A 20,190-nucleotide genomic window follows, 5' to 3' on the forward strand; every position below is an offset into this window, starting at 1 on the left:
ATTTTGTTTATATTTTCAAAGAAGCAGCTCCTGGATTCATTGATCCTTGTAATTGTGCTTTTAGTCTCTATGTCATTTAATTGTGCTCTGATCTTGGTTATTTCCTTCCTTCTGCTTGCTCTAGGCTGTCTTTGTTGTTGTTCCTCAAGTTCTTGTAGGCATAAGGTTAGGTTGTTTGTTTGAAATGTTTCTATCTTTTTTAGGTAGGCCTGTATTGCTATGAACTTCCCTTTCAGGACTGCCCTCACTGTGTCTCATAAATTTTGGGTTGTTGTGAGTTCATTTTCGTTTGTCTCCAGGAACGTTTTGATTTTTTCCCTAATTTCATTATTGGCCCATGCATTGTTTAATAGCATGCTATTCAATCTCCATGAGTTTAAGTGTTTTGGGTTTCTTCCCTTGGGGTTGGTTTCTAGTTTCAGTCCCTTGTGGTCAGAGAAAATGCTTGGTATGATTCCAATTTTCTTGAATTTGTTGAGGCTTGCTTTGTGTCCTATCATGTGGTCTATCTTTGAAAATGTTCCATGTGCGTTTGAAAAGAATGTGTATTTTGGTTTGTTGGGATGAAGGGCTCCATATGTATATCAGTTAAGCTCATTTCATCTAGGGCACTGTTCAATGCCACAATATCTTTGTTGATATTTTGTTTGGAAGATCTATCCATTTTTTACAGTGGGGTGTTAAAATCCCCTACTATAATTGTGTTGCTGTCAATATCTTTCTTGAACTCCTCCACGATTTTCTTTATGTATTTGGGTGCTCTTGTGTTGGGTACATATATATTTACAATATTTATGTCTTCTTGGTGGATTCTTCCCTTTAGTATTATGAAGTGACCTTCTGGGTCTCTTTTTATGGACCTTTTTTGGAAGTCTATTTTGTCAGATATCAGTATTTCTACCCCGGCTTTTTTTTTTTTTTCTGTCGATTTGCTTGGAAAAATTGTTTCCAGCCCTTCACTTTCAGCCTGTGCAGGTCTTTTATCCTGAGGTGGGTCTCTTGTAGGCAGCATATGTGTGGGTCATGTTTTCTTATCCATTAAGCTATTCTATGTCTTTTGATTGGAGCATTTAATCCATTTAACTTTAAGGTTATTATTGATAGGTACTTATTCATTGCCATTTTCATACCTGTGTTCCTCTCTCTCTGCCTCTCTCTCTCTCTCTTTTCCTTCCTTTCCTTAAAGCAGAACCTTTAGCATCTCTTGCAGAGCTTGTTTGGTGGAGGTGTATTCTTTTAGACTTCTTTTGTCTGGGAAGCTCCTTATTTGGCCTTCTATCTTGATTGAGAGCCTTGCTGGGTAAAGTAGCCTTGGTTGCACACCTCTGTTTCTCATAACTTGGAATATCTCTTGCCATTCCTTTCTGGCTTGGAGTGTTTCCATTGAGAAGTTAGCTGCTAGCCTTATTGGGGCTTACTTTCTGTTTCTCCCTTGCTGCTTTTAAGATTCTCTCTTTGTCTTAATATTTTGCCGTTTTGATTATGATATGTCTTGAAGTGGGACTCTTTGGGTTCCTCTTGATTGGGACTCTCTGTGTTTCCTGGATTTGTGTGGCTTTTTCTCTCATCAAATTAGGCAAGTTTTCCATCATTACTTTTTCAAATAGGTTTTCTATCCCTTGCTCTTCTTCTTCTCCTTCTGGTATCCCTATTATATGGATATTATTATGTTTCATATTGTCTTGCATTTCTCTTAATCCGTCTTCATTTTTTCTGAACTTTTTTTCCTTTTTTTGCTCTTTCTTGGTGTTTTTTCTACTTTGTCCTCTAGCTTGCTGATCCAATCTTCTGCTTCCTCGATCCTGCTTTTCATTCCTTCTACTGTGTTCTTCAATTCAGAAATTGTATTCTTCATTTCCTCTTGACCCTTCTTGATAGTTTCAATTTCCTTTTTCATGTTGATATAGTTTGCAGTGAGTTCATTTTAGGTTCCCTGTAGTTTCTGGGAGCTCATTGTGAGCTCATTGAGCTTCCTGATAACCATTGCTTTGAACTCAATATCTGATAGTTGAGTTGCCTCTATTTCATTTAGCATTCTTTCTGAGGCTTCCTCCTTTCCTTTCATTTGGGGATTGTTTCTTTGTCTTCCCATTGTTTGCAAGACTCTTCTTGTTAGCTTGAGCTTCTTCAGTTGGTCTGTTCTGGCTCCCTGGGTTTATGGTGTGAACTTCTGTGGTAGAATACCTGTGAGATTAAGTAGTGCAGTCTCCTTGACCTCCCAAGCTCACTAGTCTTGGGCTGTCATTGAAGTTGGCTCTGTGTTTTTCTTTGGGTTTTGATTGTTGTTGGGTCATTCTTTGGTGGGTCCTTCCCACCAGCTGGTTAAATGAAGGTCGCTCTGTCCACCACCTCTTGTATTTTGTTGTGCTGGTGAGGCAGGGTGTGTTGAAGCTGGTTCTTCTGTGTGTATAAGGTTTTGAGGATTCTCTCTTGCTCTTGTTTAGTTGTTTGTAGTGGATAGTATCTCCAGTGTTTAGTTGTATTTCTGGATAGGTCCTGGATTGAGGTTTGTGTGGTTTCCACCCCCTCCTTCACCTTCTTCTGTTGTTATCTGGTAGTGGTTCCTTTGTTGTTGGGTTTCTTCTTCCATTGGGTATCCTGGTGTTCATTGCTTCCACCTTCTCTTTTTTGGGATCAGTTGGAGGGGGAAGGCAAAATGGTTTAAGACAGCAATAGAGTATTCTATGGTATTTACAGTAGCAGCCAGTAGAGAAGAGATAGGAGATCCTTTGGCTACGTGTAGTGTTAACCGTGATCTTCCATCCAACTAACCGATTTTTTAGAAAGGATGGAAAGAAGATAAGACTCATGTTTGGGAAAGAAGGATTGTGTGTTGGATCCAGAAAGCAGTGAGGTTCTGGGAGGTCAGATTCTGAGGTAAGGTGAGAGTAAAGGATAGTAAATAGGTGTAGTGCATGAGAGAATAGAGTTAATCACTACAATAATAGAGTTCAGGAAACTGTGAAGTGAGCTAAGATGTGGGAGGGGTGTTTGAAGTATTTACAATTGTATGGAACAGCTATTATTTACACTAATATTAGAACAACAATCATATGACAGAATCAATGTGATCTGGATAACAAGAATAGGAAGTATAGGACCTTGAGTAGTGTGCTGATGGGATACAAGTGAAGTGAAGAACAGTAAATTAGCAATACACTATGAAAGACATCAGAGGAAACCCGTCAAATGATACAATATAACCAGTCTAGCAAAGCAGACTATACAGAAAGAAGAGGAATACAAAAATACTATTAAAATAAAAGATGTAAAAATACTGCAAAAAATAATAATAATACAGATATGTAAGAACTTGCAGGTTCTTTGTAATAGGAGAGGGAAATTTGTCTCACTGTCGCAGCTGTTGTGATGGCCCTTCTTTGGGTCCAACTCTGGTCTTTTTACAGTTCCAGGGTTTTTTTGTTCTTTTTTTTTCTTGGTCTCACTTGTAGGTAGTTAAAAAAAAAAGGCAGATGAAAGAAGAAAAAAGAGATAAAATTGGAGGAAAGAAAGGAAGAAGGTATAAAACAAGAAAGAAGGAAAGAGAGGAAAAAGGAATTGAAAGAGAAAAATAATAAAAATTAAAAAATAAAAAATTATTACAAAATTTAAAATAGAATAAAATTAAAAAGTCTCTTGGTTTCAAGGTGGCCAGACTGGTTTTTCTGGTCTTGCTGGCTGCAGGAGGCTCAAGGGTGATTGGTACGGCTTTTCTTCCTTCCCAATCTGTACTCAGTCAGCCATGCACGCTGTCTGCACCATCAGGGGAACTATCCTGGCACCTCTCCCCTGCACCTTGGGTGTGGGATCAAGGCCTTTCCCCAGGGTTACCACTGTGGGCTGTGGTGCGGGGGTGTGCTGGCCAGGCTGCCTCACCCTTCCCAGTGCTATGGGGGTGCGCTGGGTCTTCCACACAAGCATAACCTTCCAGGCAACCTCGGGATCACTGCTGAGTGGCAGGGAGGCCAGAGCGATTACTGTAGGAGAATTCCCCAGTGTCTGTCTTTTCACTGTTTCTTTTTGAGAAATTCTTCCTACTCAAGCCTACCATGTTATACAGTGGCCTGGCCTCTCCCATAGCCCAATTCTTTAGCCAGACTGGTGACTATGGGGGTCAGGCCCATAGCGTGACTCTCAACTCTGCCGGTGCCCACAGACTCTGAGGGTACTCACAGTCCTTGTGTGTTTGCTAGCAACGGGGTTTCTCCTGGTGCCACTCAGACCTTGTTTGGCCAGGGAACGAGCAGTTGCCCTGGCTCTCTCCCAAGGACTCTGTGGCAAACCTGGCAGCAGGTGCCAGGCCTGGGGCTGCAGCCCCTCTGGACCCCGTGCTGGTCCCTGGGATCTTATTGTCCTGAAGCACTCTCCTTACCCTTTGGTTTTTCAGTTCTGCTACAACTTTTGGTCTCTTATTTTCATTTGTTGAGGTACTGCTGGTTGTTTGCTCTTTTACTCCATATACCTGCTAGGATTTTCTCTCGTGTGTAGAAGAAAGTGGAATCTGCTCCCTCCTATCCCAATGCCATCTTCCTTCCTTTCATTTAGTTTTCTGAAAGCTGATACAGTTCTATTGTTTGTCATATTTTCTTAATTATCATAAGAAAGCTCTTCAAAAATTATCATTTCAATGGAGATTTTGAAAAAGTTTTCTTGAACTTCCCACTGAATAGTTCTGTACCAAAATTAGATTGAATTCTGATACTAAAATCTAGAATTTGTGTTTGACTTTGCATTTATTAGTTTCAGCTAGAGCAACTTTAATATCTGAAACCTATCTTTCATTTTAGAAAACAAATCCCTGACTGATCTAACATCTTGTACTTATGTGTTGTAGGTAAACTTGTATTTTCCATTAAAAGCAGTGAAGATGATGATTCTGACAGTGATTCAGTTCTAGGACAAGATCAAGAGCAAGAGCAAATTCAGAGTCAAGCTATAGTACCTGTTCTTTGGAAAACAATGTCAGAAATATACCAAAAGCTTGATGAGGAAGACCCAGGTAAATTTATTATTATGGAGAGTTTCATGACTGGTATTCATAAACTGGTTTATGAGTAGATACTTTACATTCATAATACAAATGTGAGTTGTATATATTTGTAATACCAATGTGAGTTGTATATATTTGTCAGAATTTTATTATATTATTTCAGTATTAAATTTATGTAATTTAATATCTGGATTGGATTTGCTATAAACATTAATAGATTATGCTTCACCTTGAAGACTGCCTACTCTTTCACAAGTGAAAAACTTCACATATATATTTCTGTTATTAAACAAAAAACAGCAGTACATTTCTGATGAAATATTAATGAGTGTATTATTTTAACAGTATAATATGCTTTTCATCAACATAGGATGTGATAACAGTCTTCCTCATGCAAAAGAAAGTAAATGATATTGGTTCCCCTCCTTATATTATAAAATGTTATTTGCATATTATTAAACACCTTATCTTTTTATTAGAAATTAAAGGGGAAATGACATAGTAGAGTGTGGGAATAGACAGGGCAGATTTCCAGGAGAATGAGTTTTCTTATTTGTGAGTAGCAACAGGGACTTAAGAGGGCAGTAAAGAAGAGTAGGTCAACAGGAGTACGTCGTGGAGGCAAAAGGTATCCCAAAGAAGAAATCTTTATTAAATAAATTTCTGTTTAGCCAGATTCTTCTGAGAAACAGATACCACCATAATATTATAATGTGATATAATGCAATATATTATAAAGAGAGATATTTTAAAGAATTAGCTTACATGATTGTGGAGATGGGCAATTCCAATATCTGTAGGGCAAGTGAGCAGAGTAGAAAATTATGCATGAGTTGCTGTTGTAGGATCGTGCCCAGGTTCCACACCAGGCAGGCTGAAAGTTCAGGCATGTTTTCCATGGTACAGTCTTCATGCAGAATTGCTTCTTCTTCAGATAACCTTAGTTTCGCTCTGAGGGCCTCCAGCTGAGTGGAGGAGGCTCACCCACGTCATGCAGGGTAATCTTCTTTATTCAAAGTCTATCAATGTAAGTGTTCATCACATTAAAAAAATACATTCACAGGAGCATCTACACTGGTGTTTAACCAAACAACTGGATACCATAGCCCAGTCAAATTGACATATACAATTACCCATCACAGAGTACATGGATTAAGAGTGGTATTTAGCCCTGGCTGGCATAGCTCAGTGGATTGAGCGCAGGCTGCGAACCAAAGCATCGCAGGTTTGATTCCCAGTCAGGGCATATGCCTGGGTTGCAGTCCATGGTCCCCAGCAACCGCACATTGATGTTTTTCTCTCTCTTTTTCTCTCCTTTCCCTCTCTGAAAATAAATATTCAAATATTTAGGCTTTGAGATGAAAAAGCAGTTGGAGCCAGGTAGGACACTGCAAGAGTAAATGGTGTTTGAAGTGAAGTGAGCAATGTCTTTTATATTAGTGACATGGTTACAGAAATACCACTGAACATGGAAAACATTTTAGAAACTACTATTAGATAATTGTCTTGAGAAAGAGAAAGAGAGGATTGATTCCAAAATATAACAAAGTTTGTATCTTGGTGAATAGGAAAATATTAAGATGGAAATTTTTAGAAGTGTGTTGACTTTGTTAAATTAACATTTGTTAAGTAGCCCTGGAAGTGTCAGATGGTGGTGAGTCAGAGTGCCCCAAAAGACAGCAAGGGAAAGTGAAATAGAGAAGTTCCTTGTCACAGGTCCTGGAGAGTGCACTCTAGAGGCCTCTATGGACAACAAGGGGAGAGTAAGCAGGGTGCAGGCAGAGAGGAAGGAAGGACCTGGCGACATGCCTTTATTAGGGTCTTTGGATAGAATGCTTTGGGGTTCCCAGGCTAAAGCCAGATTGATGGAGCCCTGGCTGGTGTGTCTCAGTTGATTGAGTGTCCTCCCACAATGTATAAAGTTGCCGGTTCAATTCCTGGTCACGGCACATACCTGCATTGTGGGCCTGGTCCCAGGTTGGGGTGCTTTTGAGAAGCAACCTATTGATGTCTCTCTCTCTCACATCAATGCTTCTCTCCATCTCATTCTCCCTCATTTCCCCTCTCTCTAAAAATGAACAAATAAAATCTTTTAAAAAAAGTTAGAAAGCCAGATTGGTTGATTCAAACCATAAATGGGGATTTTGGTAAGCTTCCTAGGAGATCTTATCTAATGAGCACACAAGGAGATGGTCCTGGGAGGCTGGGGAGAGTACTTAGCACACGGGTGGTTGTGGGAGTCATAGTGTTACAGAACACAACAAGGGGGGCCTGGGATGATATACTATTATTGAAAGAGGGCCCCGGGTCCGTTATGTCCGCCGCCAGAGGAAAGACGTCTCTCAATGCCAGAGATTCATGAAAAGGAAAGGAAATGTTTATTTAATGCTATACCAACTTAAAGTAGTGACCTAATGTCTTTACCAAAATCCCAAAGTCCCTAAAAACACCCACAAACATACAGTCCTTCCTTCCTTCCCCCTTTGCCCAGTCCAGAGTACCGTATCTCAGGAAAGGAAATAGAAGTCCATGGCTTAGGCAGTCCTCTGGTTCTTCCCAGTTAGTAATCCCTCTCGACTGGGAGACCTCCCTGGGTTCCCGGCACCCTCAGCTGAGTCGCCGGGATCTCTGCTAAAACCAGGTGGTAGTTCCCCCTTCTAAAGCTCGGGGGGGCCCACTCTGCCAGGCCGCATGGTTCTCTCCTCAGGGCTGCCGCGTGGTTCTCCCTCTCTCAGGGCTGCAGGAGTCTACACTCCGTCAAGTCTGCGTGCTTCTCCTCAATGGCCGCCAAATCTGGGTTTTAAATCCCTGCGGCCAATCTTCCTCTGCACCCTCATTTCCGACTCCTGCCACACTCGGCTTCACATGCCAGAACTCGTATCCTTCCAGCTTTACTGGGCTGCCATCATGAGTCTGGGCAGGCGTGGCCCCATGTCCTGGAGCCAATCCTCTCTGAGCTCCCACGCAGGCGCTGTAACTCAGGGGACCTGCCCCCCCCCCCCCAGTTACATCTAGGTGGGGAAGTTACTTCTGGGTGGGGAAGTTACTTCCATTCCTCTGGCTTAGAGCTGATCACAGCTACTTAACCTATCTATGCAACCAGCCAAAGGCTATAGATATGTTAAATGACCAACCCAGAGGTTAGCTGCAAGGCTGTTGCTATGCAAAACAGCTCTCAATGGCCCTGCTCCATTTGTCCCTTCCCCCAACCCACACCCTGGGGTGGGGGATGGAGACATCTTAAAATCTCCTGGACACCTTAAGTTCTGGACCGCATTTCAAATGTCCATTTGGGGTCCCCCCTCTTGGCTGCACCCTGTAACAATAGTATGAGCTGGGCTGTTTTCTAGGGTATTCACTTGTGAGGGAGGCTAGTGTTACTTCAAGGCCCCTGCAGGCTGCTTGGTCACACAGAATAGACGTAGAGGCAATAATATTATGGAATAGTTTAGTTAAACCCAACAAGAAGAAATAAGTCTGGGAGATTACCATGCTTGGCACCATTTTGTATTTCCTGATTTTAATGTGATATTGAGCCATGTGCATGGCAATATTTAGTCATCAGTTGAATGTTTTGAGCTGAGACAAGGTGAACAAGCTTTCTTAAGTTGAAATCATGCAGGGGAGGCAAAGAACAGAAGCCTGTCCTAGATGGATTATGCTAAGAGTTAAACCTTTATCAAAATCTAGGGCAAAAAAAAAACCCATGAAGGTAAACCAGATAAAAGTGCTTAGTAGAGTTTGAAAGAAAATCAGAATATTGTCATGTTATGTTAATGGACTCAAATGAAATGCTATCTAATTTTAACAATCTAAGCTGCATGATGACAGGTTACAAGGTAGATTAAGACCTAGGAAAAATGCATCTGGTAACATTACAGTTATCCCCAGTTCTTCAAACAGGCCTTCCCATATCACTGTTTAGACATGATTAGCCATTCTATCACCCGTAATAACATGAGTGTCTTTCATTGCTCAGCAGTGTATTTCTTTTCAGTTAGGGAAGTTTCAGTTATGCAAAGTGAGTAGTACATTTTGGAGATCTGATGTACAACAATGTGATTATAGCTAACAATATGATGGTGTAGGCTTAAAATTTGCTTAGAAGGTAAAACTTAAGTATCTTCACCTCCCCCAACTAAAAAATGCTAACTTTGTAAAATGATAGATATGTTAATTAGTTTGAATGTGGTGATTATTTTAAAATGTATACAAGCCCTGACTGGTGTGGCCCAGTAGATTGAGCTCCAGCCTGCAAACCAAAGGGTCATTGGTTCGATTCCCAGTCAGGGCACATGCCTGGGTTGTGGGCCAGGTCCCCAGTAGGGGACGCTGGAGAGGCAACTACACATTGATATTTCCCTCCTTCTCATTCTTCTTCCCTTCCCTCTGTCTAAAAATAAATAATGTTTAAAAAAAGTTTTGTAAAAAAAATCAAAATGTATATCAAACCAAGTGGCACACCTTAAATATATATAATTTATACCTCAATAAAGCTGGGACAAAAAAGAAATGAAACTAGCTAAATGAGAATTTTTTAACCTTCCAAATAAGGAAACATGAAATATAATGGCAATACCCAGTTATTAACAATAAGCCTAAAGAGATCATCTTATACATTGTAATGGGAATTTCAATTGATAATAATTTGAAGAGAGCATTTACAATATGTTTAAAACTTGTAAGAATTGTTTATCCTCTTTCATCCAATAATTTCAGTCCAAGGAATGTTTTCAAATAAAATAATTAAAGATATGCACACATATTTTTATATTAAAATGTCCCTTATGGCCCTGGCTGGTTAGCTTAGTTGGTTAGAGCATTGTCCTGATACCCCAAGGTTGTGGGTTTGATCTCTGTCAGGGCACATACAAGAAGCAACCAATAAATGCATAAATAAGTGGAGCAACAAAATGTCTCTCTCCCTCTTTCTGTCTTTCTCCCCTTTCCTCTCTCTTTTTAAAATCAATAAAAAATGTTATGTAATTTATTATGTTGAATAACCAATACTTATTTTTGTAATTTTTAAATTTTATTTTAAATGTTTTTGAATAGTATTATCTGCACATAAATGTTTTTGCAGTTTTATTGAGAAATAATTGACACATAACACTGTAAGTTTAAGGCATATGGCATGATGGCTTGATTGCATATGTTGCAAAATAATTCTCACAATAGGCTCCACTAAAATCCATCTTCTCATGTAGGTACAATAAAAAGAAAATAAAGAAATGAACAGAAAAAAATTCTCCTTGTGTTTAAAACTCTTAGAGCTTACTCTCTTAACACCTTTCCCATATATTACACACCAGTGCTGACTACAGTCATCATGTTGTGCATTACATCCCTAGTACTTATTTATCTTATAATTGGAAGTTTTTACTTTTGACCACCTCTGTCCATTTCTCCCACCCTCCACCTCTGCTAACCACAGGTTTGTTCTCTTTTTCTATGAGCGTTGTGGGCTTTTTATTTGTTTGCTTGTTTTTTAGATTATTTTTCTTTGGTCTGTGTGACTTAATCCACTTTGCATAATGCCTCCAAGGTCCATCCACATTGTCATAAATCACGGAATTTCCTCAGGCTTCCCCCCCCCTACCTTTTTAGTGGCTGAATAATATTCTGTTGTTTATATATGCCACAATTTCGTTATCCATTCATTCATTGATGGGCACGTAGGTTGTTTCCATGTCTTGGCTGTTGTCAATAAAACTGCTATGAACATGGAGGTGCAGATATCATTTTGAGTTAGTGGTTTTTTTTTTCCCTTTGGGTATGTTCCCAGGAGTAGAATTTCTGGATCACATGGTAGTTCCATTTTTAATTTTTTGAGAATCCTCCATACTGTTTTCCATAGTGGCTGTACAATTTACAATCCTACCAACAGTACACAAGGGTTTTCTTTTCTCCACATCCACAGCAGCATTTGTTATATATTATCTTTTGGATGATGATCCTTTAACAGGTGTGAGGGGGTATTGCATTGTGCTTTTAATTTGTGTTTCCCTAATCACTAGTGATGAAACTTAAATGTTAATAGTGAATAGTCTCTGAATGATGATAGAAAAGCATATGCACACATATATGGGTATATCAATTATATAAAATTTGTACATCCCAGTGTGTATATGTGTGTGTGTGTGTGTGTGTGTGTGTGTGTGTGTGTGTATGTGTCTTTACTGATATATGGAGCCTGGAATTTTATACATAAAAATGAAGTAGTATACTCTTGGTTATGAGATGATGACTAATTTCCATGTCCTTTAAGCTTTTCATGAATTTCTCAAATTACTATAGTGAATGTTACTGATTTTATAATTAGAAAAAAAGTTTTAGCATACTTAATCCCTGCAGTGAAACATTTATTATTATTTTTGTTGTTTTTCTCATCAATAAATCATCACTAATCCCATTCTAAGCAATGAGTTCATATTTGATGTACATTTTTAGCACTGTGGGAATTAAATTTGTGTTTCCCTAATCACTAGTGATGAAACTTAAATGGTAATAGTGAATAGTCTCTGAATGATGATAGAAAAGCATATGCACACATATATGGGTGTATCAATTATATAAAATTTGTCATCATCTTCATCATGACATTGCTTTATGTGATCATCACAGCAATTACAAAGAGTAGGTGTTATTGTCCCTGTGATAGTTAATTTTATGTGTCAACTTAACTGGGCCGTGGTGCCCAGATATTAGGCCAGACATTATTCTGGATGTTTCTGTGAAGGTGATTTTGGATGTGAATTACATTTAATCTCTGTACTTTAACTAAAGCAGATTGCTCTCCATATTGTGACTGGGTCTTATCCAGTAAGTTGAAGGTCATTATGAAACAAAGGCTGACCTCCCCTGAGCCAGAAAGAATTCAGTCAGTAGAGTGCCTTCGGAATTGAACTACAACTCTTCCTTGAGTCTCCAACCTGCTGGCTTATCCTACAGATTTTTGGACTTTTCAAGCCAATTAAATGAGCCATTTCCAAAAAGTACATACAGACACACAAGATTAGTGTGTGTGGACTAATACAGTCCCCACAGATTTGCAGACTGTTTTACTGCTCTTTGTACTAACCCAGAGTCATAGAGCATTTAGTCTTTGTAGTTACAAATACCCTTCATTTTCAGAATTATTTTCTCTGTGAGTTCAGTGTGCACTAAAGCACTGGAAAAAATCCATAAAACATACATGAGCTAGAAAAGGAAAGAGTTTTCATTTTAAGAAATTTGGTTTGTTCTGAGATGTCACATTTAAATGTCTTAGAAGCATTTTGAGCCCTTTCGTAGAATTGAAGGAGCAGCCAATAGAAACATGACCAGTGTTTTTATCAGTAATCTAACATCAAGATAAATTTGGTAACTTATTCTTTGTACATTAATGGTCTTAAGGTGTCCATAAAATAAATAAGCACAGGAAGCAATTCAAAATGTGGAGGTGAGTTTTCCTTCAAGAACTTCTGACAAGCATTTATAATAAGTGCTCCTAGATCTCCTTTCTTCCTCTTACTAGCTGATTGCTCTGAATGTCTGAATTGTTCTCAGCTCCACTAATTTTGTAAGTGCTTCTTGATAGCTAAAGTATTGAAACAGGTCAATATACAATATAATGCAATACAACATGATACAAAAGAGTGAAGTAACATATAATAAGATATAATACCATATACTATACTATACTATACTAAATGACATTCATTGCTTTACAGTGCATCACAGTATAATACAGTACAGTACAGTACAGTACAATATAATACAATGCAATGAAAACCAATACTCTCTCAGAAGAGAGAGACACTGAGAATTCCACTAGCCTGGGCCTCTTATTTTTATAGATGAGGAAACTGAAGCCCAAAGAGGCTAGTGATTTATCTAAGTAATTCAGTCAAATGTAGCAGTTCTTGGAATCTTTAAAACATGACAATACTGATATGACAATGCATACAATTAACTGAAACTGGAGGATGGCTCACACTGCAAACTTGGTCAGTGCTGGAGAATACAGAATAGCAAAGTGAGAAGCTGAACAGATGAGAACGAATGAAAAGAACTGGGTTTGATGCCATTACATGCCCTGCTACTCCAGGCTGTTGAGGTACACTGGGGTTCTGGATTCTAAATTTAGAAGTGTGACTTCAGATATTGCCAGCAACAGAAATACCTACTTTTAAACAATATTGGGAAGCCAGTTATACACATAACTTTCTCTTCACTTGGTCTATACCCCATTGCAGCTTTCTTTGGCTTAAATTGCTAGGATCCATTTTACTGTCCCAGGAAACCAGAAATCTCTTGGAGTATTCCTGACTTTGTCTTTAGAACACATTCTTAGGGCACTGGAAATGCACCATTGTGAATTGTAATACTATATTTGGACATTTCTGCACGCAATATATGAGTGCTTTGGCAATTATGGTGAAAAAGGACTGATTATTTCTTCTGAAATATTAATCCCTAACTTAAAAGTAAAACATCCATACGTTCATTTTAGCGGAGAACAAAAGTTACTGGGGCAGGCACCAGGCAAGGAGTCTTTACTGGACATGTTCGTGGGTGGCTGTGCTTTACAGAACTTCACTTACCACTTCCCAAACAGTGATGAAATCACCTTGTCACCCTCCCCTCAGCACTCTCCACAAATGAGTCCATCAAAAAAAGAGTTTGAAAATGATATCTGTTCATGTTTTCTGCAAAGCATAGGATTCTGAAGCCTATATTAAAAAATGCTTTTTTTTTTTCCAGGTGATGTTAGAAATTTGCGAGTCTGGTATGATTTTGAAATCCATATTCATCCTGAGGGACCTGTACACATTATTGAAATAAACTGTACTGCTTTGGTAAGAGCCCATTAAATGTTCATAGAGTTTGCCTTTTTACAGACAGAGCTTTTTGTTCTACACTTAAATTGCTGTCCCTAAAAATAGCTATATTAATTACTAATATTGGAATAAAGTATTCAAATTATAGCAATTTTCATTTTAAATCCAGTCATGTGTATCTTGAAAGCTTATGGAAAAGAATTTTTAGTTCTGTGGTACCTTATAGTGGCTGCACTGATTAGCATTCTACCTGGATGTTTCAAGAATTACTAGAGCAAACTTAACCTTCACCTTCATGCCTGCCCTCATGTGTATGATAAAAGCAGCATTGCATCTCTAGGCTTTTTTAGTACTGATTCTGCCTGTTTACTAGCAGCAGGCCTTTCACTTTGAAACATATTTGGAACAACTGACATAGATTTAGGATTTTAAATAACAGTAACTAAGAATAAGATGGTCTTATGTGAATTATTAAAGTGTTACTACCTCCATGTCAAGGATTATTTAAGAGTCAAATATTGAGAGTCTTGCTTTAAATGAAACATGAAGATGTATTAATTGCTATCAATTATGTCTTCATTCAATTAAATTTCCCTGTTGTTAGTGCTCAAATATTTAAATCCATGATAAAGGTTATTTTCATTTTTTAATGTGAAGATAGATTTCTTTGTATGATTGATTACTTGGAATGTTGAAGTTTTGCTCCACATAGAAAATAAGAAAAGGCTTTAAAAACTTTGTCTATAAATCAATTATTTGCTCATCTGATTTCTGGGTAAATTTCCACTGAGGCATAGAAAATGGATGATTAAACTATTGAAATGCACTCAAGTATAGATCACAAAAGCAATCTGTTCTACTAAGTGGAAAATAATATGATGATGGTAGGATCATTTCGCTCAATGAAAATGCCCTATTTCTGTGACCCTGTTATCACTGCAGAATAAAATCTTTCTTAAAGGTTACTTTTTAATTTATAGTTACTTTTTATTTTGTAAAATTTTGATTGTGGTTCTGTTACAGTTGTACCAATTTTCCCCCTGTTGTTCTCCCCTGACCTGTTCACCACCCCCACTCCCAGTCAATCCCCACCCTGTTGTCCACATCCATGGGTAATTCATACATGTTCCTCAACTAAACCCTTCCTCCTATTTCCTCTGTTATCCCCCTCTTCCCTCCTCCTCCCTTCTGGTCACTGTCAGTGTGTTCTTTATTTCCATGTCTCTGGTTCTATTTTGCTTTGCTTGTTTTGTTCATTAGGTTCCTGTTGTAGGTGAGATCATACGGTATTTGTCTTTTGCCACCTAGCTTATTTCACTTAGCATAATACTCTGCAGTTCCATCCCTGCTGTCATGAAAGCTATAGTGAAGTGCTGGAAGCAACCTAAATGCCCATCAGTAAATGAGTGGATCAAAAAACTGTGGTCCATTTACACAGTGGAATACTATTACAGCAGAAAGAAGTAAAGGTTATTTTTAAATTGCATAACTTTATTTATGAAACCACCTGCTGTGGAATATGTTTACTAGTTTAAAAGTCATCTTTTTATCAGGATGCAGGAGAAAAAAATTTTTTCAATGAGTCCAGGTGAAATTGAGACCATGAGGTGGCATCTCAAAAAGGAGAAGACATTGGCTTCCTTATTAACCATGTGTTTAAAATAAGGATAAAGATAAGTAGAAATATGAGTAGAAACACAAACTAGCAAATATATATGCAACTCTAAAATTATAAACAACTGTTGCATCTTCTCATTAAGTGGTTCATAAAGTACCTGCTTTTTGATAAAGAGTTATTAACCCTTCAAGAATGTATGGGTAGAAATTGAGATTTTTGTAGCTCTCAATTCTGCATGGTGAACGTTGTCACACAGGTTGAGAAACACGCACCATCAGGGCACTTTATGTGGATACATAAGAAGACTGAGCAAAAAGCAAAAGAGAGCCATCACCCATCTCTTTTAATGCACTTACGTGTGTTTTTATTTTTTAAATTGATTTGTATATACCCTTTTGGGAATATATTGTTTCATGAATAATGTACTTTTAAATGGGCCCTTATCAATTTTTTCATAAAGGGCTTTCCCCTCCCCATGCAAAAAAAAAAAAAAAAAACTCCATTATTATTATTTAATCCTAATTTCATACCACAGTAGGACACCTGTAATTTTTCTTATTTGTATATTATTTCAGATCACTAGCAATTATACTATTGCTTTTTTTTTCAATCTGAATGGTTAACATGGTTATTTGAGAAAAATATTGAAATAAATTCCTCTCAAGGTCTACTCGAAAATGCAAGTTTTGAGCCCCCATCCTATTGAGTGGTTTTACATTACAATGCAGGAGCAAAACTTAGCACCATTAGCTGCTACATTGCTCTCTTTGCCACTATAGACAGGTATTCTGTACTAATTAAATGTTCACTTTCAACTGAGTTTGGTGGAGAAATGGAGTCTTTTTCCACTGACTCTATCCACAGAGGCTACCAATAACAGTGATACTTTTGCCAAGGTAGTAAGCTTTGCCACCTTTCTGATAGTAATTGCCTAAGATACAAACTAAAGAGCTATTAATTCATGGACATGAAGATTTAATTGGTAGAGATGGTATGGATTAGTTTAAATAATGCCATCAAATAAACTTTTGTGCACTTCTTGAACAAAATGTTTTCTGAATACTTTCTGAAGTATAAAACTGTTATCCTTACCTATATATTGTTCCTTAATATGTTTTACTACAGTTACTGTTTTTTTGCAAAACTTTTGAGAAATATTTTACTTAAACCTTAAATCATCAGATGTGGCAATGGAGCTTTCAAGATACTAAGCCATCTCTGATTTTCTATCTGTTTCTCAGCTATTGCATTGAACCCTCTCTCCATATTTTCTTTAGAGATGAATGAATGGTTAGAATCTCTCTAAAATAGGGGTTTTGTAAGAAATATTTAGATCTGCATAGCACATAAATTTATTTACTTCTTACAGCATGTTTCAAAAATCAGATTATACTCACAATAAACAAAAATTGGTTGTTAGTAATTCATTTTCTGTGGGGGTAAAGTATTTAGGATTTTCTTGGAAATTTTAACATATAATATCTGCTGTTCCATTTTGTTTAAACTCAAAAATCTCTGGTGTGTCATACGGTTTGGCTGTGGGAGAGGGATGAGAGTTAACCACCATCTTACTGACAGTAATCCCTGTATATAGCATAGCAGTGAGCTATGTTTTCTGAAAACAAAACTTAAGTATGTGAACAAAATTTTATATTCTTTAAGTTTTAGGTCAGTGATAGCCTTCAAAATGTTTGAACTGTTGTCAATGATAATTGCATGACTGATTCTTTACTTATTTTTTCATTCTATAGTTAACTTTCAATTAAATTCCCTCTATTGTTAATGGTGAGACCCAGAAATCTCCCCACAAACTAGTAAGAGAAGGGCACAGTTAAAAGCACTATTCATCCATGTGGTGTCAAATATAAAAACATCAATACAAAACAATATATAAGATTTGTCAACCATTTTCAGTAAGGTTTTAGTTTAAAATCTTAGCTTTCATAATATGAAAAATATATTCTCAGGTGCTCATTTTGTTATGCATATTTTTCTTTCCTTTATATTTTCACATTTGTTTTTGTCTGGGTGAAAAAACATATCATAAGAGTTGTGCATTATATTGAAATATGTGTTTCTCAGGCAAAGTTAAGGTAGGAAAAATAAATGTTACACTTTGAATTTATCTTGACAAGTTGTAAAGAATTCTGAAATTGGAGTTTTAAAAATTATCTCATGGCCTCTTTATATAGATATGGATATCAATATAGATATAGATAGAGAGAGGGAGAAAAAATACCTATAACCTATGTTAAACAGCTAAGCAGGAATGTAACACCTAGGGGTTGGTTCCTGCAATTAGACATCTTTCTACTGCCTCTGTCTTTCATAGTTGCTCCCCGCCCACCTGATACAAGGTTATGGGAAATGTCAGAATACACGTGAACAAACCTATGGATGCTACCAGAGCTTCTGGGTTTTTCACAACTCCTTAGTGCCTATCAGTGCATCTTCATCTGCACCTCACCCCCAGATCTGGCATTAGCACCGACCTCTGCATTCCCTACATCTCAGGTTCAATGGTGGAGGATTGGAGATTGGAGGTGGGAAGCATGACTGCAGTAGGTACAGTGACATTCAGGTGGTGGTAACAGAGCAATGGCAATGGTGTTTTGTTTTCAATTTATAATTACAGATCTGGTTCCTCTGAGTTCTAAAATGTTGGCACTGACTTTGCAGTTTAGGAAAATTACTGAGACAGATTGGAGTTATCAGTTCCTCCGAATTACATGGTGCATCTCAGAATACCCTTTGGGACCATTTATTTATTGACTTTCTAGTGTTTTCAAGTTGAAAAAAATTAAAATTGAAGATTTCCTCAATAATGTATCTTACTTAAATGAATGTTATTGTGTGTTTTGGACCTCAGAAATAATTCTTTTATAATGAACTCAATGATTATCTTCTGGGAGACAGTATGGTGAAAAATACTTCCTGCTAGTACATATTGAATTGCCATTGACGCATTTTAAGCTTTATGAGCCAAAACATAATCTTTATTTACTCAGGCCCATTGAGAGTAAGAAGTATGAAGTTTTCACTGAAGAAATTCAGTGAATTAAATTTTTTCTGCTCAGAGAGTATGTGAATGTAACCTTTATGCACTCATTTATTTATATGGGGCTAATCAAACAAATGTTTGCTCCATGGACAAAGCTGCAGTGTCTATCTTGAAGATATGTTTCGTGAAGAACTTAACTCTCTCCTTATCACCACCTGTCCCCACCAGCTTAGTGTCAGGTTTGGGGTTTTTTTTTGTCAGTCCTGTAATATGATTTGATACATTTCAAAATAGCCCCTGTATTAAGTACACCCATTACCAATTTTTAAATTGTGACAGGAATGGGCAACATTCCCCTTTTCATTAGGTTAGGGCATTATAGACAACTGGTCTTTGTTAAGATTGAGATATGTCCTATCTATTACTCACTTTTGACACATTTACTTCCATTAATACCTTTACTTTAGTGGAAATAATGACTGTCAGGGGATTCAATAATACATTATTAGCCAAGATGGGTCAGAATGAGGATCAGGAAAATGTCTTGGAACTTGAAGAGTGCCTTCTAGGACTAAGTGTATAGCTGGGGATGGTGAGGAGGTGGGGAGGCAGGACAGGAGAAACCAGAACAGAACATAGGAATCTGAACAGGAAGGTAATGATATCATCAGTATAACTTCACTTCTTCCTTCAGGTTGTCCTTACCGCTTGATGCTAATGTAGAGTTACTTAAAGTGTGTCCTCTAAATCGGTAGCAGCAGCCACAATGTTTTAGAAATACAAGATTTTAGGCTCTATCCAAAGATCTACTGGATCAGAGTTGTTGGAGTAGGGGGTCAATATTCTATGCTTTAGCAACCTCTACAGGTGATCCCTGTGCATGTGGAAGCTTCAATATTGATACTACCACTGGAGGAAATTGACAAATGGACCTCATGTTAATAATGGTACCAAGGGAAAATATATTTTAAGTGTAATTTTACAGTGTCCTTAGCATTTAGCTAGACAGATCTTTTGGAGAACTTGCTGAAAAAAAAAATGTTACCGTTTACCAAGACTAATCAAGGAAAGCAAAAGATTAAAAGCAAACAAGATACATTCAGTAGTAGATCAAGGAGAAAAATAAAATAAATAGGCTTATATTGTATCACAGTTTTCTTTGTATTTGCTTGCATAGAACAATGACTGTATGCAGACACTAAGAGCTGATTATATTTGCTCTATAATTCTAGGAAAGTGTTTGGTTTGAAATACCTCTCCGTAATGTAAAAGAGATAAGTCTTCAGATACAAGTGAAGTTTTCAACTCCTGCCCTTAGTGGACTCAGGGAATTTGTGATGAATTCACAAGATTGTATCGACTATGCTGTATGCTATATTCCATCAGCTGTAGGCTGTAAAAGTGAAAGGTATGTTTTCAGTATGGAATTATATTTTATTGTTGATTTTTTGAAATTAAGCTTTTAAAATGGTTATTTGCATGCTATGATTATTTAGATTACACTTGCTCATAGCTTTAGCTTTATTTAGTACCATTCACTTATAAAACATACTAATTTAGAGTTAGCATTGTTTTCTCCAATGCAAAAATATTTATTGGAATGTAAAATTAAGTAATTTCTAAATTGCTCTTCATATACCCTCTTTCAATCCACTTCACTAATCAAATTTTTCTAGGTACAAAAACCTGAGTCAAATTAAATGGTTACACAAGGATTAGGGGTAAAACTTTCCATTTTCTTGATGGACTTAATTTATAT

General features: G+C 37.4%; 1 protein-coding gene across 1 annotated transcript in view; it reads left to right on the forward strand.

Annotated features, from left to right (window-relative positions):
• CFAP47 (cilia and flagella associated protein 47) overlaps positions 1–20,190 on the forward strand; it is a 342,408-nt gene that overhangs the window by 244,259 nt on the left and 77,959 nt on the right. Inside the window, exons 50-52 of the mRNA XM_028523447.1 lie at positions 4,835–4,999; positions 13,736–13,830; positions 19,664–19,839. Coding sequence (XP_028379248.1) covers positions 4,835–4,999; positions 13,736–13,830; positions 19,664–19,839 — 436 coding nt within the window. The remainder of the gene's footprint in view (positions 1–4,834; positions 5,000–13,735; positions 13,831–19,663; positions 19,840–20,190) is intronic.

Source organism: Phyllostomus discolor, chromosome X, assembly GCF_004126475.2.
Source record: "Phyllostomus discolor isolate MPI-MPIP mPhyDis1 chromosome X, mPhyDis1.pri.v3, whole genome shotgun sequence".
NCBI classification, from domain to species: domain Eukaryota; kingdom Metazoa; phylum Chordata; class Mammalia; order Chiroptera; family Phyllostomidae; genus Phyllostomus; species Phyllostomus discolor.